This window comes from Procambarus clarkii, chromosome 65, assembly GCF_040958095.1.
Source record: "Procambarus clarkii isolate CNS0578487 chromosome 65, FALCON_Pclarkii_2.0, whole genome shotgun sequence".
Lineage (NCBI taxonomy): Eukaryota > Metazoa > Arthropoda > Malacostraca > Decapoda > Cambaridae > Procambarus > Procambarus clarkii.
The window spans coordinates 23,952,913-23,975,325 of NC_091214.1; the positions used below are offsets into that span (position 1 = coordinate 23,952,913).

At 40.6% G+C, this 22,413-nt stretch overlaps 1 protein-coding gene across 13 annotated transcripts in view; it reads right to left on the reverse strand.

The window, feature by feature from the left end:
* Positions 1-956: 956 nt before the first annotated feature.
* Positions 957-22,413, reverse strand: part of LOC123771040 (serine-rich adhesin for platelets) — a 116,818-nt gene continuing 95,361 nt past the window's right edge. For 3 of the 13 annotated variants that reach the window (XM_045763299.2, XM_045763300.2, XM_069309623.1), the window contains 15 exons: positions 22,017-22,259; positions 21,176-21,426; positions 20,574-20,690; positions 20,116-20,391; positions 19,633-19,717; positions 15,941-16,213; positions 13,769-13,878; positions 13,063-13,263; positions 12,234-12,413; positions 10,648-10,743; positions 7,967-8,122; positions 7,514-7,793; positions 7,102-7,365; positions 5,907-6,091; positions 957-2,908 (listed from right to left, as the gene is read on the reverse strand). In XM_045763299.2, coding sequence (XP_045619255.2) covers positions 2,651-2,908; positions 5,907-6,091; positions 7,102-7,365; positions 7,514-7,793; positions 7,967-8,122; positions 10,648-10,743; positions 12,234-12,413; positions 13,063-13,263; positions 13,769-13,878; positions 15,941-16,213; positions 19,633-19,717; positions 20,116-20,391; positions 20,574-20,690; positions 21,176-21,426; positions 22,017-22,259 — 2,975 coding nt within the window. In that variant the 3' untranslated portion in view covers positions 957-2,650. Of the gene's footprint in view, positions 2,909-4,943; positions 5,126-5,906; positions 6,092-7,101; positions 7,366-7,513; positions 7,794-7,966; positions 8,123-10,647; positions 10,744-12,233; positions 12,414-13,062; positions 13,264-13,768; positions 13,879-15,940; positions 16,214-19,632; positions 19,718-20,115; positions 20,392-20,573; positions 20,691-21,175; positions 21,427-22,016; positions 22,260-22,413 lie in introns of all 13 variants that reach the window. The other 10 variants (XR_011223782.1, XM_045763310.2, XM_045763303.2 and 7 more) reach the window with 10 other exon arrangements.

The following is a 22,413-nucleotide window of genomic DNA, read 5'->3' on the forward strand; positions in this document are numbered from 1 at the left end:
ACAGATATAAAAGAGGATGATACAGTTAGCACATCCAGTACACGGATCACACCACTGCCAGGTCAACAAGAGTTGTTCCAAATCACCACCAGTGCTACCAGCCATTCTTGAATATTGAATAAGTGGCAGATGACTCTAGCATTACTGGACTTTAATCAATAGTGAATTCAGGCAGCTTGATACCTCAAGCAGGTATCAAGCAGGCACTGTATTCACTTAAAACAAATGCCATCTGAACATATGTTTTATCATCTGGTTACAATAATGGTAGGTGTAGAGGGAGACAAGGAGGGGGTGGGTGTGGAGAGGGGGTGGGTGTGGAGAGGGGGAGGGACACGGGCTGACCTGGGGCCAGATTCACGAAAGCACTTACGCAAGCACTTACGAACGAGTACATCTTTTCTCAATCTTTGGTGGCTTTGTTTCCAATTATTAAAACAGTTAATGAGCTCCGAAGCACCAGGAGGCTGTTTATAACAATAACAGATGAATGGGAGGTTTTCATGCTTGTAAACTGTTTAATAAATGTAACCAAAGCCGTCAAAGATTGAGGAAAGATGTACTCGTTCGTAAGTGCTTACGGAAGTGCTTTCGTGAATCTGGCCCCTGATAACGGGTTATCCCTTATAATAGTTTTATAATTTGTAACTCTGCATTTTGGGTATAAACATTTTCTCTACTTGGACCAACTATACCTTTTCATCACTAAGTTGTCTGTTTCATCTGTTGTCAAACTGTCATCACTTACACCTTGTAGTCAGTGTTTTAGTTACTTCAGCATTTTTGTTTTTTGCCGCTCCATAAGCTGGAAAGCCTTAGTTATGATAATTGTAAATTTTGCTACATATATATACAAGGAGATAATTTTTGTTTTACTGAATTTCAGCATTGTTCAATGCTAATTTGACCTTTACTGGCATCACCTTACTTGAGTGAAGGACTGAATGACTAGCCACTTTCCAGTAACCAGTTTATTCCATTAGCATTATTGTTAGATCTTTCATAAATTATTTTGCTGCAGTTTCATAAAGTAAATAAAAATGCACTTTAATGGAAATACAGCTGACCAGTATATTTTATGTCACTTACATGTGACCACGAAGAATATTGGCAATATTTACAATATACAAAGATACACATCTACAATATATACAAAGCTTAACAAATTAGGATACCCTCAGGAACAACACATTTGAGCCGAACAATGAAGCCAATGAGCTCCTTAAGGTTACTTATGATTAATATTTGTTCCCTTTACTTCAAGCAAAATCCTTGACCTCAACTTTTTAGTTCTTGAAGCAAGATTGACTTTAAGAACAATATAAAACATGTTTTGAGTTTTTTGTAAAGTGACCAGTTTTCGAATTACTAAAACTTTACAAGACTTCAGTATTTTAATATTGCATAACTGCAATTTGAAGCCATTTTCCTACATTAAGAATAATGCAAAAAAGTAAATAAACTGTCCAGCACGACAGTGCCGCAGAAAATGGTAAAACATGAAATTCAAATTTCATATACTGTATAATCACAGCTGAAGTTACAAACCCTTTACTCCCTTCCTGTCTGCATGCTTAAACAACTTTCCTTCCTCAACCCCAAAATGCAATATTTTCTTGTCTCACTTTACAAATATTGAATATCACTAACAGATTTCAAGTACTATATAGGTAAAAAAATATAGTTGGCTATTTCTAAATCTCAAAATCTGGCAAGTGGCTCTAGCAATCAATAGCTGTTGAACATGCAGTAGTGCACGACACTGCTACAGTTAATATAAAACAGTTTATAAGTTGGCAGATTAGCAGAAAAACAGCATAAGAAACAGTTTTGATTTAAGCATAGCATGAAGATGGACTCTTAATTATTATTGAACAATTTTAGTAAAACCTTAATAGCACTTTGCAAGTACCTTTCTCAACAGTATAAACTGTCACCGTTTATTTAAAAGTGGAAGATATGACTTGTATCCCCTTTGACAAAGGCAACAGCTAATATAGACTATCACATTATCAGTTACTTCAAATTTTACAGTATTTCTATGGTAACCTAGTGTCATAAATATATGTAAAGCCATCTGGTGAAGAGTTTTGTTTACCAGGGAAAAGTTGCCTAGCACTGACATGTTAGTAAGGAGGCCTGGTCAGAGACCGGGCCGCAGGGACCTTAACGCCCGGAATTACTGCAAGGTAGGATAGTCATTATTGTACCAGAATTTCTTTAAACCTTAATTATTTCTAAATAGTCACACTAACAAAGAAAATATACATCTGTAAACATTATGTAGCTTGATATCTAAATGGCAATTAATAAAATTTATTTTTGGCTTTTGCTGACTAAATACCAACCTTCCAGTGCAGTAATAAAGGAATAATTTATATATTGAGGCCATTGTACCTACATACATGTTATAAATCCAAAAATAAGAATTTCTGACCACTAGTAACAGTGTGCTACACACCACCTTGTAACATCCTCCATCCCCCCAGTGCTTACAGCACAATAGATATATTTGAGGTAGTCTTCCTCCAATACCAGAAACAACATCAAAACTCGATTGTTGTTTCCTAGCATCAGAAGCAACACGAATGATTAATTTGCATAGCTGAACTCCAAAACCTAACACACCATGGGTAATTTGCTTAAAATACTAAAATGTGGTAACCTCTGGATCTCCTAATAATTTTATAGTTTCCCGGAGAACTCTAGAATTGGTTCTAACAAGAAAGAGCAGGTGGAATTTTGTGAGCACTGAGGACTCCAAGGGTCCCCTGATTAGTGTGTGAAGAACTGTTGCTCTCTCCAGGTCAAGCCATCGCTGTAATGCTGCTTCAACTTCTTCACCTTCTTTAGCATCACATCCAGAGCTGTCAGGACCAAATAGGAGAACCTCCAACACGCACTTGACCTGTAAATTCAATAATGCACAGCTAATATAGAAAATATATATTTGTGCCCTTAAAACTACCAAAATCCACTACACAATTTGCAAAAATTTTCTAGGGTGTGCTTGATTTTGTACATTAACAATTACTTTGCTGCAGTAGCTTCTTCAAATTATTTATTATTAAATAATATTAGTAAACATAACATTATTATTCTTTTCTGGAGGGGCTGAGCATCAGCCCTAGTAGTCCTTTTAATTGCCTAGACCAAAACCTGTTCCCTCCCGGTTGGGAACCGGTGGCTGAGCGGACAGAACACAGGGCGCGTGAATCTGTGGTCCCGGGATCGATCCCGGGCGCCAGGATGCAAGGGTCATTGGTTTCTCTGCAAGGCTCTGAGGTTGGGGGCATTCAGGTGTTTATTGTTATGGGTGCACTAGGTTCGCATGTTTTTACATATAGGACGCTGTCAATGCCCTTCATAAGTGTTTATCCCGAGGACTTTATTTGGCAAGTGTATGTCATACTTGGGCGTCTTGCTTGGTCGTTACCTTCAGGATCGGGGAAGCTCAATTGGTCTTTAGTACGTCATTATGGATCGACCCACCAAGCCTGCACTTGCTACTTGCGAATCTGAGGGATGTCCATCAATACTGATATATATTGGTCATTCAGTCACCATCATAGTGCCTGTTGATGGTATACCTTCCACCCAGAGAGCTGTAATCTTTGTATTCACTGGGTCTATTCAAGTAGAGCCTTCTGGACAAGGCTTATCAGGAAGCAGCGGCATTATGGGATTATGGGATATATTTCTCCAACATTTCTTGTTTACAGCTGGGTGCATGCATGGATGCCCCAGAGCCATTCCTTAACACTAGAGATTTGTAGTGGGAGTGGCTAGTGAATTACACCTGTTCAAAGTTTACTACCCACACCCTTCTCTCCATTGTTCCATCTGACATGATTTGTCAAGCCTCTTCCTCTCCCCTCTCTGGTGAAAACCAAGTACCCAGATGAGCCAGAGAGATATTAGAAATAAAAAAAATTTAGTGTCGGTAGTTAAATGGAATGCATTAGGAAGTGATATGGCAGAGGCAGACTCCATACACAGTTTCAAATGTAGTTATGATAGAGCCTAATAGGCTCAGGAATCTGTACACTAGTTGACTGACAGTCAAGAGGCAGGCCTAAAGAGTCTAAGCTCAACCCCTGCAAGCACAACTAGGCAAGTACCTGGCAGTGGCCAGCTGTAACTAGGGGTGGAGCAGCAGAGATTGCACCACTCCATAGAGGAGGAAATAAGGCCGAGGTAAAAAATTACAGACCGATAGCCCTAACATGGCAAAATTTTTGAGAGAGTGCTAAGAAGATAAGTGGAAGATATTGGTTATGGAGATATTGTGGAATCACAATATCTCTATAACCTTGGACAACATGGTTTCAGAACGGGGTGCTCTTGCCTATCACAGTTGCTGGACCACTATGACATGGCCATAGATGCCATGAAAGACAAGCAAAACGCTGATGTAATTTACACAGATTTCACAAAACCCTTCGACAAATGTGACCATGGTGTTATTGTACACACAATGCGTTCTAAAGGAATTACCGGAAAAATGAGCAGATGGATCTATAATTTCCTGACCTAACAGAACCCAATATGTAATAATTAACAAAATAAAATCCGGACTATCAACCGTGAAGAGCTCAGTCCCCCAGGGTATTGTGCTTGCTCCAGTACTCTTCCTCATCCTCATCTCGGACATAGACAAGGACACAAACTATCGCACCGTATCATCCTTTGCAGATGATACTTTGATTTTTATGAGTAGACAACACAGAGGACACAGCAAATCTCCAATCAGATGTAAATCAGGTCTTTCAATGGGCCCCAGAAAATAGTATGGTATTTAAAGAAGACACGTTCCAGCTCCTGCACTATGGAAAAAATGAAAATATAAAAACAGAAACCACGTACAAAATGCAGTCTAATCATAACATAGAACGAAAAAGCAATGTGAAGGATTTGGGTGTACTCATGTCAGAAGACCTTACCTTTAAAGAACACAAATAAAGTAGCCGTCACAACTGCAAGAAAAATGACAGGTTGGATAACAAGACCCTTTCAAACTAGAGATGCTATACCAATGCTGGTAGTTTTCAAGATGCTAGTGCTCTCTAGAGTGGAATACTGTTGCCCAATGACAGCCCCTTTCAAAGCTAGAGAAACTGCTGACCTGAAAAGTGTGCAGAGATCCATTACTGCTAGAATCCATTCAGTAAAACGTCTAAAACTATTGGAACTGACTAAAATGCCTAAATCTGTATTCTTTTGAGCGCAGGCAGAAGATGCATAATAATTTACACATGGAAAATAGTAGAGGGGCTGGTCCCAAACCTGCACACAGAAATAACACCACATGAGACCAGAAGACATGACAGGATGTGCAGGATACCCCTGGTTGAAAAGCAGAGGTGCAATAGGTACTCAGAGAGAACCATCAACATCAGAGGCCCGAGACATGTTCATCACACTTCCACTACACACAAGGGGCATAACTGGCCGACCCCTCACAGTGTTCAAGAGAACTTTATGAACACCTCCAAATGATACCTGATCAACTAGGCTGTGATTCATACATCAGGCTATGAGCAGCCACATCCAACAGCCTGGTTGACCAGTCCAGCAACCAGGAGGCCTGGTCGAGGACCAGGCTGTGGGGACGCTAAGCCCAGAAATCATCACAAGGCAAGGTGGGTTTGCTATAACTACTAGGTGTATTATTTGCTGCTTTGTTTCTCCATTTCTTTGAGAACCATGCAGTTGTCTTTTGTTTTACTTCCTGTCTGGGTTGTTTCTTTTGTGAGGGTGATTGTAAGTATCCTCAGCTACCTGTGCCTCTTAAGGGAGAGGGATATGCAGGTTTTGGCCTCTACTCCAATATTCAATTCGATAGGATTGAGTAAACAATTTTGGCCTCTTATTACCGAGATTGGTGTTTCAACTGCAAGTCATACCTGTGTGAGTGACCCAGCTCTTTCTTGATGAAGCAACTGCAAGAGAATGTTGAAAGCGTGTTGAGAGGGCACTGAGGAAGGAATTGTGAAGTTGCCTTCTCTTGCACATTCTAAGGGATCATTGACCCCCATGAGGAGCAGAGTTGCTGCTGCTGCACACTCACACAGGGACATTAGGGAAGAACCTGTAATAGAAAAAAAGTTATAGGTCATATGTAGGAAAAAAAATTGAGCCAGAAGCCATGAAGGAAAATGTATATGCTAAATATTTATACTGGAAGGGGAACCTGGGGGTACTTTGTGATAGTCTCTTCCCCTACCTCTTCTTACATCACCAACCCCGTCTTCAGCCCCTCCACCTTTTAACCTCCTCTCTACCTTCAATCCCTTCCATTTTCCATCTGGCCTCCAACTTTGAACAGTTAAAAATATGAATTCGGTTCATTTTTTAATAAATCGTGAAAATGCATGAGTAAACGGGGGAATTAAACAAACTACAGAAAATCTATCTGCAATTTCTTTCATTTCATTTCCCCCTGGCCTATGTCTGTCCCGTACCCTAAGTCCATTCACTCTGCAAAGTTGGGCTGTGCTATCCCCCACCAAAAAAGTGTGACAACCCCATATAGACGGAAATTCTTTTATATAGATGATGTCGGTAAAGAAACGTTTCAACACTTGAGCAAAATTTACATGCATATATGAAAATACATACTGTACAATGAATTTGCGAGCTTAAAAAATCAAGGTACAACATTGTAGCTTTCCTGAAATTACAGTAATAAATGGATTATTACAGATTTCTGTGCCAGTAATATCTTTCTGTAGCAAGGGTTGTACAATCTTTTTATTCCCAGCTAAATCAACATAACTTCCCCCTAGCTCATAAGCTAACTTTATTCTTATTCCAGTACAACCAAATAGTCTAATGTCTCGTAGTTTATGTATCATTTTCAATATCCAATATCATTTTAGGCAGGCCAATGCAAATTGTCTTAATTTCATGCCGTTATGTCTTGAACCTCTTAGTAATTACAGTTATTAATCAAATGAACATTAGTGCAAATGATTATTAAATTGAAAGAGCAGAAGTATTAGGAAGCAACAGAAAAGTAAAACTACATGTAAAGGAAATCATTTCAATGATTTTTTTGTGTAATATTTAAAAAAGTTAATTCATTTTAATGTTGCTCACCAGTTTCTGTAGGAGGTACAAGTATTAATCTGGGATCACAGTCCTGTCCCTTTGTTTGGCTTCCTCGAACAACAAGGGTCAAATCAATGCAGGTTTCCTCGACACCTTGAGCTTGCAGCTGCTTAAGACCAGTGACTAACTGAAGTAGTAATAGGCAAGTGTTGCGTTCCCACTCTGCTGGAACACTTGATAACTGTGGAACATCTTCCTCTGCTATTGTCCTCAAAGTTGTTAAACTTAGAAGTGGTAAAACCCATACTGTACCTGCCGAGAGTTAATTGTTAAAATATCTATAGTATTTTATATTTCTAATTGGAAAATCTATGTAATGGTTAACTTGCAGTAGTTCATTATACAGTACTAGAGGACAAATCTTACGCAAGATTTCTCAACATGGTGGTAATGTACATACCATGCGTTGACTTTCCTCTTGTAATATATTTGTGAGAGAGCAGGTGGCTGGGAAGTTCATCTTTAAAGGTAGCAAGGGGCATAGGCGTCAACAGATGATGAGCGTCTACTTTAGTTTCAGGTGTAAGCATCAGAATAACCTCACGGCCACGTACTTCTCCAACATAAAAGAGTCGGTGCCCAGCTCCTACAATTATGTCATCATCTATAGCGACATCTTCCCATCGAGACACTCCAGAAGTGATGTCCTCATACCCCGCGGGGCAACAATTATTACACAACTGAAATGTAACATGTGGGTAATGTCCTTAGAATGTAATACTAATACAACTGATCTTATAAAATTGAATCTAATAAAATATTTTAAATACTGTACTAGTACTCTATAATATTGCTTTACATTAAATATAGTGTATAAGAAAAGACATGTTGAAAGATATGAAGTCATACTTACTTGATCTAGCATGTTAGAGAGCGCCTCAAGGTTAGCAGAGATTACAGCACCGTACTGGTCTTCCAGACTTCGGTGTGTTATTGCCGAAGTACGCCGAACACTCAGACGACCCGTCTTCTCCTGGCGTGAAGACAGCGCAGAGGTTGTATCTTCAATCTGCAATAACAACAGATGTTAGTTTTAGAATAAAAATAGATTCCCATCAGTTAAATTATCTCCATATAACTTCAGATTTTACACACGGTTAATATACATACACGGTATTTAAATTTATGTAAATATGAGTCATGTATCCCATGATAAATCTTCATACAATTCAAAGTGCATCTTTAACTTCAAAAACATTACTGTGCCATATTTAAACAATATGAATATGTAATAGATGTGATGTCAGTCATAAGTTTTAAAATTCTAGTCTTCTAGAACTTAAATATTACCTCTTTTTTTTCCTAGCATAACATGTGGGCTCACCACAATAAGAGTAGACCTTATTTAGGGGCTTCAGAAAGCCCTTAACCCTTAAAACTGCTCACCCCCTTATTTTCAGGTCAATTTCATGGCACCTAACTGATGCAATTTTTGTAATAATGCCCAGGCAAGCAACTAAGGCTTTTGGATTTTTTCCCCAGTATGGCAAATGATTGCCAGATCTCCAATATATAATTATATCCGCATAGAATCTTCAGGAGTTTCAAATATCACGAGGCACATTACATCTCCCACAGGTGACTCGAGCATCGTCTGTATCTAAAGGACGGGAGCAGTTTAATGGGAACACTGCACATCCACAAATGATCTAATCTCATCTGTTTCACCAAGTTGCTGTCAGCACGTGTGGGATTTTTTCACCTTCATGTTTTCTGTAGCAATGTACAGTATACTGTACAGATGTATCTTAACAAATTACTGTATTATTCTTTAAATTTATTATAGTTTTGTACCATTAGCTATACAGTACATATATAAAATGTAAGATAGGATTCTGTAGCACAGTGATCAGTGGGGTTGGATCATAACTGACAAGATTTAGGTCCAGTTCCTGTGTAGGACAAACATTATTGGGCAAGTTTCCTTTAACCTCATGATCTATTCACCTAACAATAAATAGGTACCTGGGAGACAGGCAAGTGTTGGGTTGCATTCAAGGAAAGGTCAGTAGTTGGCCTAGTGGGACATGTCAACCTTAACAGGCATCCTGTCCCCGACAATGTGAAGCAGAACACTGTTTTAGTCACCAGCATGTTGCCAAAATCAGTTCAATCAATCATTTCCCTAATTTAAATACTATGAGTATTGAAACTGCTCTATTCATGTGAATGGCAATAATAATTTATAACCAAATTACAGCACCAATTGTTAGGTAGTTTTTTCTTGATAGCTGTAATGAAAGGATTCATTTTCTTTAATTTGTAACATACTGTAAACACACATAAGCCACCGCTTGTGTTGGATAGTTTGAACTGGCAATGAATAGGATGCAGCAAGTTTGCATCTCATTAGTATCTAACTCTGTCCTAGACTTTATCTAATAGGCAAAACTGATACTTGAATGGGAGGAAAATACTCCATGATAAACCTATTTTATGGATTATAATATTACACAGTCCATAGCATGTAGGTGATGTGCAACTCTGCAGGCATATAATTTCTTAACCCATTATCTGCAAGACAACTCTCGTGTTTAGTCAATGACACTTATTAATCTCCTCACCTATCTACATCTGTAAATGAGAATGTGTGAGTGTCTGTCCAAGGTTGGAGGCCAGACATTTTGGGTTAGCCTCATTAAACTTTGCAGATTTATGAGTGATTGTATGGAGTGTGTCTCAGGGAGGTCAGGGTTGGCCCACATCCTCGCCCTTTGAAGGGAGGTCTAATTCTATGCTACTCTCTTGAAATTAGTGGATATGAAATGTGTCACCAAAGCCTGTAGATTTTAGCATTCAATAACGTATTCAGATACCGACATGCAAAACGAATGTTTAGATGACAAATTTGCATTCCGAGCCCAACCTTTTGGTAACAGTGATGCAGATAATGTGAATGACTAAAGTGATGTGGTGAGAAGGGAAAGGTGTGCAAAGGGAGCAATGGGGTGATGTTCTGATGATCAGATGGGTGACCTGCAATACTCTTGCAGCTACACAAGAGTGTGTGAGTGTGTTTGTGTGTATGTGTGATATTTGTGGGGGCAGAGATGGGAAAGAGTGTGTAGATTTTTAGTGAAGAATGTGTGAAGTACAATGGTTACTGTGAAGTAACGATTCCCAATGGTGCAGTGGTAAAATACATCATTTGGCTAGCCAAGCCCAGAAAATTTGGCTAGCCGAGCCCAGAACCGTTGGCTAGCCAAGCTCAGAGCATTCGACTAGCCAAGCCCAGGGCCTTTTGCCAGCAAAGCTTAGGGCCTTTTGCCAGCAAAGCTTAGGACCTTTTGCCAGCAAAGCTTAGGGCATTTACCTACTACAGTACAGTACTGTGAGCACAAGATATATTAATTTATGGTTTAACAGAACAAAGTGCTGGCAACAATGTTGAGATAAAGGGGGTACATTCTTTTCTCTTTATAAGCACAACGTGTGTATCTGATGAAGCCCTTGCATGCAAAATGCATGTTACAAATTAAGTTTACTCTTGACATTTCTCTTCAGTATATTAAGCAATGGTCAGTTTTGACTCACGTGATAGCCTCGCCTGGGTGTTTGGTACACATCCTCACTATAACACGAGGAAGATGTCAAGGTACAGGTTGATGCTCCTACAGCTATCTGTGTTACCTACAAGTGAAAAGATAATAAAGTAACATTTAGTATTTTGTTGTATTCTAAACACGGTTTAGGCAAAAAGCCTATTGTTTACTATGATACAGTTCCTTCAGTTAAGGAGCCAGTCGTAGATGCCCGAGGTGGTTTGGCATCTCGCTTGTTAATCTTCAACGTTGCCTCCATTTTTCTATAACATTTCACCCCTCCATACTTGTTAATTCCCAAGTGCAACACTTCCAAAACTCCTGTATATTTTTTAACACTTTTTGCAGGCCGCTCCAAGCAACAGCCTAGTGGACCAAACTCTCAAGTCAAGCCAGGCTTGACTAGAGAGTTTGACTCTGAGATACTCTTGACTTGAGAGATTTGACTCTACTCCCCAAGCCGGGCTTGGGGAAGAGAACTCCCAGAACCCCATCAAGCAGGTATTAAACTTGCATACAGTACATTCTCATTAATACAGTACAGCAGATAGCAACAAATTAAACAACGTGATAGGTTTAGTAACGGTATGCTCTTTCAAAGCGACTAATACACAGCATTTTGGACAAGTTTTTAAACATAATGATCGGACAATATAATGACAATTTGCAGTGATTTAGCAGTGTAATCAATTTTAAATTGCATGAAACTAGCAGATATATTCTAGTTAACATGTATGCATTTACTGTACTAGTACAGTACTGCTATACGATTCAATGTAATGATAGTATTTCACATTGCAAGGTGGTGACAATGAGAAATTATATGAAGGAGCCACATGTTAGATATGATGGTGCTTATATGAACCAGTACAATAATTCTTGGGTAAATGTGACATAATACTGCAGCTAATAACACTGGTGGGGTACTATGAGGAAATCAGGTGCTTCTGTACTGTTTAATAAAGTAAACAATAGTAAAATGTAATAGTACTGGTACACATTACGTGTATTTATATATGGTACATACAGACACGCACACATACATCGATAATGATAATAATAATTCATTGTCAGGGGACAGGCAGCCAGTTTATATATAAGGTACATGTTAGGCTTATATGAAGGTCTCCCCTAGGGTCTAATTACAGACCCTCTCCAGGATGCAACCCCACAACAAGCTAACTAACTTCTTCGTACCTGTTTACTGCTACGTGAACAAAGACATTAGGTGATAGGAAATGTGCCCAGCCATTCTCTCCCACCCGGGATTCAAACTCAGAACACTCAATTGCTCCTCAATAGATATATTACACACACACACACATACTATACAGTATATTGTGCAAAATTTCCCGAGTTATACAGTACCACATTATTTTGTCCACAATTGAACTTGCTATCGTTGTTTACTTAAACAATAAATGTGTATCATTAGCTGCATTCAACTGTAATGACACCATGGTATACCATGGTCTCTTGAATGTCCATGTGTCAATGCATGTTATACCTTATATGTGGCCATAGACACTGTGCAACTGTATAATATTTATGTTTTAATCAGCATTCCTAGCATCTCACCACAGTAGACAAGGGAAGCTGTGCTGGAATAATGTATCCATCAGGAGTCTGGACGTCTTGAGGAGATTTGGGTCGTGCCTCTGGAGGAAGAGGAGTGTCGTAAAGCACTGGCGACGATGACCGCAACCCACCACCACGCTGCCAGGTGTTAGTGCAGTTAGAGCACAATAGCCAATTTTTCTACGGGATTGCAAGGGGGCAAAGAAGTTATTTCTATGCTACAGGAAGTGGACAGGCAAGAGTGGTCAATTGAAAAATTGCAAAGAGGTGAAAGCAGCATGTCAAAGATGATAGCTTTTTGTTCTCTGGTTAAAGTACAACGGCAGCAAAGCAAAAACAAAATCTTTGTATTAAAAGATTATATAATCAAGGTCACAGAGAATGGAAGTGCAAACTACTACAGAAACCAGAGAACATAAGAAAGTGACATACAGTACAAAGTAAGTAGAAGGAAAGGCGAGGACAACTAAGTGAAGACATTGAAGTAGCAAGAAAATGATAAGAGGAGATTAAGCATCAGAGGAACAAGCCAGTACAATATGGTGGTCAAGCAAATTAAATAACGAGAATCTAAGTTATGGTTAATGCTAAATTTGGAAATGCAAATACAGTACTATCATACAGTCTCAATTAAAGCCATATAAAGCTAAGAAATTAACTACAGTAACATAGCAAAAGTTGAAGGCATTATCTTTTATTCTACAATACTATATTAATATTAATCTACATTGCTGTTAGTTATAAAATCTAGCTTAACTACTACTATTTCAGACACACAGAATGGGTATCAGAGAGCAAAAATAAAGTTAGGAAAAGCACCAAGACACACCTGACTTACATTGACAACACTGACATCATCTGAACCCGTCGTGTCGTAGTCATCACTAGCGAGGTGTTGTGGTCGGGCGGGTGCTGGACCCTTAGCTGCTCTCGCACTGCTCATGCTGCTGCAACTGCTACTGGTGCTGTCCTGCTTCTGGTGTCTGCCCAGCCTCTGTGTAGCCTGCTGAGCCGCTTCCTGTGCAGCCTGCTGCAAGGAACTACATGTGAGTCCACAGTTATCATATAATAAACTGATCTGCGGTAATTAGCTCCCAAGACGTCTTCCCTGAACTTCTTATTTTGAAACATTCATTCATTATTATTATTATTATTATTATTATTATTATTATTATTACTACCTAGTCTCCCAGTCATTGGGTGGGAAGGCACCAGCCCAGAGAAAAAATTACCCACTAGAGTGGTCATCCCCAGAACTACGATAGAGCAAATTCAAGGTAGAATGACCAATTAGTTTTATATAAAATTGAATTACCCTACTGTCTTAAATGGAAGTGTAATTGACCATATAGTTATCTTGTTTGTATATTTAAACTCACCCCTGACTGGGTGTTCACATTACACAATGTTCCATTGTAATTTCTATGGCTAATAAAAATTTATGACATAAGTTCAGAGTTAGAAAGATTACGTAAACCATCATTTCAAAAGGGTTAATTTGCCTAGACAAGGAAAAGGGGTGAGGTTGTTTTAACCTGAAGGAGCTGTGGTGGCTGTGGCGCTCTTCTCTTCTCACGATCGTCCTCACCCCGGATGCTGGCTGTCCTCCCTGGCTTGCGTGGGGTGAAAGGGGCACGGACATCCCCTGAAATACAACACCAATGGGTCAGGCTTGACTGCTGAGTGGCTGTGCTACACATATATATACACACACACACACTTATGATACTTGACTCACTGTTACCACACATGTCAATACAAGTCCGTAAATAACCTATAACTTACCTTGGACAAAGTAGAATTCATGATGGATCTGGACAGTAAACTACCACAGGCAGAGCACATTTATGGCCTTGTGTGTGAGGAGCCTACACTACACTACACTACACTTGTAAACCTCAAAATTGCTTTTAAATACATGGAAGGAGGAAGACAAACAATTATTTACTACAGTCACGAGACCAAAATTGGAACATGCAGCAATTTTATGGTGTCCATATCTGAACAAAACACAGAAGGTACAAGACATGCTACCAAATGATTTCCAGATTTAAAAAACAACTGAGGAAAGACTTCAGGTATTAAACATGTTAAAACTAGCAAATAGAAGGAAAGAGATATCAGCCGATCCCATACCGATAATTGGGTCCTGTAGGGCAGTACTCGTCTAGTTGTACTTGCCTAGTTGTGCTTGTGGGCCTCCTCTAAACAGTCGATAAATTCGTGTATAGATTCCCGAGCCTACTGGGCTTTATCATATCTACATTTGAAACTGTGTATGGAGTCTGCATCCACCACATCACTGCTTAATGTATTCCATTTGTTAACAACTTTGACACTGAAAAAATCTTTCTAATGTCTCTGTGGCTCATTTGAGCCAGTTTCAACCAATGTTCCCTCTTTCGTGATCCACTCATGCTAACTTATCTGCCTTTATCCACCCCATGGGCAATGTCACTAAATCGTTTCCTTCCATCTTATTCCTCTGTTTATCTAGCAGTAAATAGATGCCCAGGAGATACACAACTGTTGTGGGTTGCATACTGGGGAAGGTCAGTAAAGCGGGGAAGGTCCTTCCCTGTAACAATCACACACACACCTCACCCCTTAAACACATCTTCCTTCCCTCCAGCATCAAACAAATGCTCCTTCCTTCCTCAAACATTGAAATGACTTCTACCTTCCTCGGCAAACACGAAGGCTTTTCTCGTCCCCTGCACATCTCTGAATACACAGTCAGTCTCACCACTGCTCTTGCTCAATACAAACAGCTATCCTATCCTCGAGCGTTACATCAACATGCCCCTGTCCACCTAGCAGTAAATAGGTACCAGACAGTTAGCTAATTATTGTAGGGTTGCATTCTGGGGAGAGTCAGTAGTTCAAAACCGAAAATTTGAAAACCGATACAAATTTTCCCATAAGAAATACTGTAATGTAAATTGAATTAATCCATTCAAAACCCCAAAAATATAAACTTAAAAAAAATATTTTGTACATACTACTAATATTTTGTACTACAGTATGTACAAAGTACTGTATATCTAACCTTTATTCAAGATTCTTGTTGCCGTATGGAAGACGGTGAGGAAGATAGGTGTTAGTGTTTGGAAGGGGAGTCCCCATCCATTAAAACATCAGGCAGTGATGACATTTCTGGGGTACTCTCTCTTACGTTTTAAAGACATACCACTAGGACCTGGTTGTGGCTTGCCGCTTGCTTGTCTTACTAAGAATCTGTCTATAAGACACTTTTTTTGCTACATTTTAACACTTGTCTCTAGCAAGACCTCACATTGTCTCACTATGAATGTTCACTTATTTTTCCTCTAGCTTCATCCTCAACTATTTTTTCTTAGGTTGAACTTTACCACTGACTTTCTTGGAACCCATAACATGATATAATAACTTAGGTTCAGAAACCAAAAAAAGCACAAAAACAATGAAATTCTTCACAAAGAATTCAAGCAACTAGGTGGGAGACTGAAGCACACCATGTGCTCAGTCAGCCCATACGTGTAACAACAAACTCGAGCACTGAGGCAAACCTCGAATACCGGGTTGAATTTTTCAAAGAAATTGAGCTCAAGAACCGAAATATTCGAAAACCGAGGTTCCATTGTGTATGTAAATATGTAAGTATATATGCATGTACACAGGTTTCCTGTCCCCCCCAACAAAATGAATTTAGCACACAATCTACTCACCAAGGTTGGCATAGACAGAGTCCTTGGTCAACTTGGGTGGTTCTGGCCTGGGCGGGCCAGCTTTGGTACCAGCATTGCTGAGTGTACGAGTTGGTGGGGGTGGACGTTGTGGGCGTGCAGGCATGTCTGTAGTAGAGGAGTGGTCATGAAGGCGTGCGTGGGTCAGGTCACACGACGTGGAGGGTGTCAAGTCAGACAGGGTGGAGTATAAGTCGCCTGCTTGCACACCCTCCAGGGAGACCTTTCTTGGGGGTGGAGGGGGCTTGGGTCGGCCTGAAAACAACACAGATATTGAATGATATAGTGTTTGTGAATGCTTAGACTGTTCACTACATAGATAATGAAATAAAAAATACAATAAAATGGCACCCCCCTCACACCAAAGAAATTCTTGAAATCAGCAACTTCAAGAACATGGGGTCATAGATTTAAGCTAAGAAAACAAAAGTGCTGAAAAAATATTAGAAAGTTTTATTTTGCAAATCAAGTGGTAGAGGGTTGGAACAAGTAGAAAATACTGGAGGGACAGGTCCCAAATCTACACAGTCAAAATAACAACATACTGGAGTGAATGATATGGAAGAAAATGCAGAATAGAACCAGTGGAGAGCAGGGATGCCATAGGCACAATCAGAGAACACTGTATAAACATCAGAGGTCCACGGTTGTTCAACATCTTCCCAGCGAGTATAAGAAATATTGCCAGAACAATCGTGGACATCTTTAAGAGAAAACACTAGATCATTTTCTCCAAGGAATGCCTGGACCAACCGGGCTGTGGTGGGTATGTGGGCCTACGGGCTGCTCCAAGCAACAGCCTGTTGGACTAAACTCTCACAAGTCAAGCCTGGCCTCGGGCCGGGCTTGGGGAGTAGAAGAACTCCCAGAACCCCATCAAGCAGGTATAGTGAGGGAAGGCAGCAAGTGGCATGAACTGGAAGAGGTGGTAGTGAAAGCTTTCTCCATACACAGCTTTGAGAGTAGATACGATACAGCATTTGAATGTCAAGAGGAATAAAAGCACCTTTGGACACTAGTTGAAACAAAGAACTTTAACGTTCTAGAAAGATTATCATAAAAACATCAATTAATTATAGATTTAATGCAGATATTAAAAGATAACAAAATAAATTACTTTAAATATATGTTGGGTGAGCATGTGTTTTTGTTTAAACTGTGAACTCTCAAGTGCAAAAAAATATTCTTTAGTACATTTGTAACACTCAAGACTCCTGACAAGATCCCCTTGCAAGTAGGGCATCAACGTCAGGGATGTGATACTAGGGAATGTGTGTTACAGGTGTGATGTAGAGCAGGCAATACCTTGTCCAGACAACGTGTGATGAGTTGTCTGTCTGTCTGTCTCTCTCTCTCTCTCTCTCTCTCTCTCTCTGAATAATGAGATTGGCTTTCCAATGTTGTAAGAAATAGTTCTTGAATTAGTTATCGAGACAACAGTCCCCAATTAAAATAAGAAATCCATGTTGTTAGTGTTTTAAACTTTAATTAATGTCAGTCAATAATAAAAACTTGTAATTGAGATCCATAATTCCTAGCTAGGCAGCAGCATAAATGCATTTTACATTCCCAATGCATCATATATGACGCAATTTGGATACAGGTTTGAGATACCAGCCACCGACACTTTGAACAAAGGAACATTAGAAGTTCCATTAACTTCAAGGATGCTACCTAACCCTAAATCAATAAAGAATATTGAATAAACCAAAGGAACACGCATACCAGATTTAAACAATTCACATATTTCTACTAATGGGTTGCACCACCCCTAAACTAAGCAGGTAATTCACATGCCAATGTGTGGCACAGTATTGTGGCACAGTTTGATCACAATTCAAACTATGCAAACTAGAAACATATCAAAGTATATTCCCTGATAAAAATACAATATGAATGACGTTAAATAACATATCCATGGTAATGGATTAATGAGATGAGAAAGTGAAAATCAGCATACAGCAACATTCCACAAAGATTATAGAGTAGTAGCAAACGTTAAACCATTATTAAAACTAGTGAGAATGGCAGGGCGTCACGGGCTACAGCTGGCCGTGGGGAAGCTGCTCCCACAATCACAGCCATTGTTGGCTTGATGGCGGGAATGTCGTGTTGCCCCTCACCCCACTCACTTTCCACTAAATTCATAATCTTGAGAATAGTCATGCAAGTGAGAAACGAACTCCATAATTGAATAAAAAATGTGTGAGGCTTCTGCTAGACCTACAGAACATGTAGGTTGACACACTACATCCATACTACATGGGGGAACAGCTGGGGGTAGAGTGAGACCAGACATGCTTGTGATATGAATGAAGATTTATAGGAATTGCATAGTGTTTCAGTAAGAAGAACATTTTCTACAAAGGAATGTTCTTGTAGTTTTTTCAATGTTGAACAGACAGAGTGGTTGTGGAGTTGCTAGGATAAACAGGGAAATGGGGCTAGAAGTGGATTTTAAGTTTCAATGCATTTCTGATTGACAAGAGAGTAATTTGTGCAAGCAAAACAGAGTAAAGCAAGGCGAGGAAGTGATTGGTGTCATAAAAGTTCTGGTTAAGAACAATATGACATATGCAGCTCTAGAGTAACCCATGAATGAGTGATACCATCTTACCTGAAGCGCACTAAGGATGACACATTCTGGTGTTGTATAAGCATAGCAAAAATCAGGAGTTAAGACAGATATGAATACTCTCAGAACCATGTATGGAGTGTGCCTTGGATTGGCTTGGCTATATTGAACAAGTTACCGGATTTACCCAAGGATCACTACTCTAGTGGCCTCGACGAGGACAAGAAGCCAGCGGCTTGTTGAAGGCCCCCCCCCCCTTCCACCCCACCATTTGTTCCATTTCTGTCCAGCTGGATTTTGAAATTTGGCAGCGCTTTGGCATTTATGCCTTTGGCAGGTAGACGGTTGTCTGGGTTTAAAAGTACAGTATGGGTGAAAAGGCAGCTCCTGTTTTCCATCCTACATTGTGGCTTTAGCTCGAAACTGTTGCTCCTTGTTCATGTTGCATCTGACAATTCGAAGAAGTGGTCTGGATCAATATCCTCCAAATTGTTCAGTATTTTAAGTCTCTATAAAGTCAGCAGTGTCATATCTGATTTGCAGTGTTGTTAGTCTTGTGGCCCTCAACTGTTCCTGGTATGAGAGTCAACTTAGTTCATATACTCAATTTACTATGATTTTAGTCGCCTGGTGTTGAACTCTTCCCAAAGGAGATGTGTCTTTCCATGTTAGGCTACAACAATCCAGGTGTGGGTGCACCAGAGTTTTATGTAGTTGTACAGCTGCCTTCTTTTCCTTGAAGTCAAAATTTGGTTTGACTATTCCTAGGATTTAGTTTGCATTTTTTACTGCTGCAGCAGAGATATTTTGTTCATCATGCACCTAATACTCACCCTGTGGGTGGAGGTGAAAAAAAGTTACAGCAGCACATCATGGGCTCAGGAACTGTACCCCAAAATTCATTTACCTATGCAAGTTACACTCTTGATAAGCTAGTTACACAGATTAATGCATCAACAATGGGTACAATGACAATTACAGTCTCTTAAGCTAATCATCTTATATTTACAGTATAAATGCATAAAATTGCACATGTAATAAATTATAAAGAAAATTAAGGAAGACTGATTTGGCCAAATAAGACTGCAGCAGCACTAACCTTCCGAGTTGTAGCCAAGGTGGTGGTGTGGGGAAGAGGTGCTGGTGAAGCTGGTCCCAGACTCCCGACGCTCCACACCACACTCCTGCAACATCACACGGAGCGCTCAATCACAAGCAAGAGATCGAGGAAGTATAGTTATCATTAGCAAATAGTATTGACTTAAGGCACTGCATGGCATCTGCATGGTCATTGATGTATGAGAGAGGAGTGGAACAAGTGGCCGTCAGGTAGATGTAACATCGCTCACAAACTGGTGCCTGTCACCGAGTTAAGGAATTTATAAACCTACACCATGGCACTGATAAAACCTATGCCATGGAATATATACTAATGAACAATATGATCTTCATTAGGTTCTTGGGACAAACATGACATACTGTAAAAGCAATTAACACTGAGGTTGGGTTTACATTTCTTACTAAATAATGTGTTGGTGAACTGCCTTATGTACGAACTGGGAGCAACTGTGGCAACACTCACTCTTCTGAGGAAGGAGCTGTTCTTCTGCAGGGGCGAGGCGGCAGCGGTTGTGGTGGTGGCCGTCACCAGGGGACTACTGGTGCAGGCTGACGCTGACACAGTCATGGGTATGGTGATGGGCGTGGTGAGGCTCACAGACGTGGTGTTAATGGTGGTGGCTACGGACCCCAGAGGTAGAGAGGCAGCAGGAGGCACCGTCACGCTGGATCCCCCCAGGGAGGACGAGCCGTGGGAGGCCTCGGACCTCTTGCTGGCCAGTGATGGAGCGGGAGATGCCTGCAACACACCGCCTTGTTATTCTCAAACTACTCATGGTCATTCTTTTGTTATAAACAGCCTCCTGGTGCTTCGGAGCTCATTAACTGTTTAATAATTGTAAACAAAGCCGCCAAAAATTGAGAAAAGATGTACAGGTTCGTAAGTGCTTTCGTGAATCTGGCCCCAGAACAGGAACTCACCTGTATGGTCGAGGCGCTGGGGTCTTCCAGCTTGGCACTCAGCTGGGGTGGAGGGATGTAGCCATAGATGCCTGTGTAGTCGTATATTGGCGACGTCTTCTCCGGCCGCGCGATCACCTGACACATGGAACATCACACACAATAAAATTTCCATTGAGAATCGCCTCATTGTTGTTCCTAAATGATAATATGTAAACTATACTTGTATATACACATGCATGGGAATAGTAGACGACTAATAAATCCTGTTTTAGCAGGATTATAGTGTTTCCTTTCCATAACTCATGTTATTGTGCCTTAATACTGTACTGGTTTTCCCTGGAACACGACCCGCAAATCTTAATCAGGACCCAAATTACTGCTGAATGAACAAGGGCAAGGAAGGAACTATTAGGGGGAAAGCGCCAAGTCATTACGACTATATAGCACGGGGAAGGGATCAGGATAAGGATTTGGGATGGGACGGGGGGGAAGGAATGGTGCCGAATCACTTGGACGGTCGGGGATTGAACGCCGACCTGCATAAAGCGAGACTGTCGCTCTACCGTCCACTCCAAGTGCTTGGGCTGAACAAGGGCAAACAGAAGGTAGACATATCATACCTCGACACCATTCTGGTTGTAATCGAGCGGGTGGATGATGGTAAGTCTGCCCTTCTTGGCATCCCTAGCCAGCCGCTTCTCTTGCTCTTTGACTGCCCGTCGCTCCTCATCCTTCCCGCCGCCACCTCCAAGACGCAGCAGCTTCTTCAGTGAGAACCTCGATGACGAGGTCTTCTTGTTACTGCGGTCTCTTCCTCTGTCGCTACTGGAGTCTCGCTTCGCCGTCGGCGGCGACGCTGGCCGGAAGAACCCTACAGAAAGAGAACAGGACATCACATGAGAACAATGCAGTAGGCCTACTGATCCATGCTAGATAAATCCTTACACCCTATCATCCTTTCCAGAATACAGTACTCGCTTCCACCACGCTACTCGGCACACTGATAAAATAAATAAAATAAAAATTTACACACATGCAGGCGATGAGTCACAATAACGTGGCTAAAGTAAGTTGACCAGACCACACACTAGGAGGTGAAGGGACGACGACGTTTCGGTCCGTCCTGGACCATTATAAATAAATAAATAAATAAATAAATAAATGTTTATTTAGGTAAGGTACATACATATAAGAGATTTTACAAAGATTGATGGAATTATAGATAGAGCTAGTACATATAATGCCTAAAGCCACTATTACGCAAAGCGTTTCGGGCATGAAAAACATTAATGACTAAATCTTAATACCATTTTCAAGTCGATTGAGAATGGTCCAGGACGGACCGAAACGTCGTCGTCCCTTCACCTTCTAGTGTGTGGTCTGGTCAACATTTATACACATATAAAATCTCATCCACTACCACCTGATAAAACCCAACAAAAACATCTTCGCCAAACTCACCAGATCTACCGAAGCTGAATTTGGAGGAGGAGGAAGATGTTGGCGCGTGAAAGCCAGTCCCGGCCATGTTTGGCGCCATATTGACGACGTGGTCGGTGTTGCGGGGCACGGAGTGAGAACGGGTTGCCAGGGGTTTGCAGGGCACGGGGCTGCCGGAGGGGACCATGCTGGGTACCTGGTACACCTGGCTGCCCAATGGGGAGGCACTCATCATGCCCAGGGCACTCGGGCAATCATACGTTGCTGTAAGAGGGGGGCCAGACACAGTGAGGTCACAGGTCTATGTTGCTATGGAGATGAATGTGTGGGTGTGAGTATATACATATATGTATACGAACAAACAAACCATCCCTAACTTCCCCGCCCACACTTAGTTTATTTAAGGAAAATGCCACAC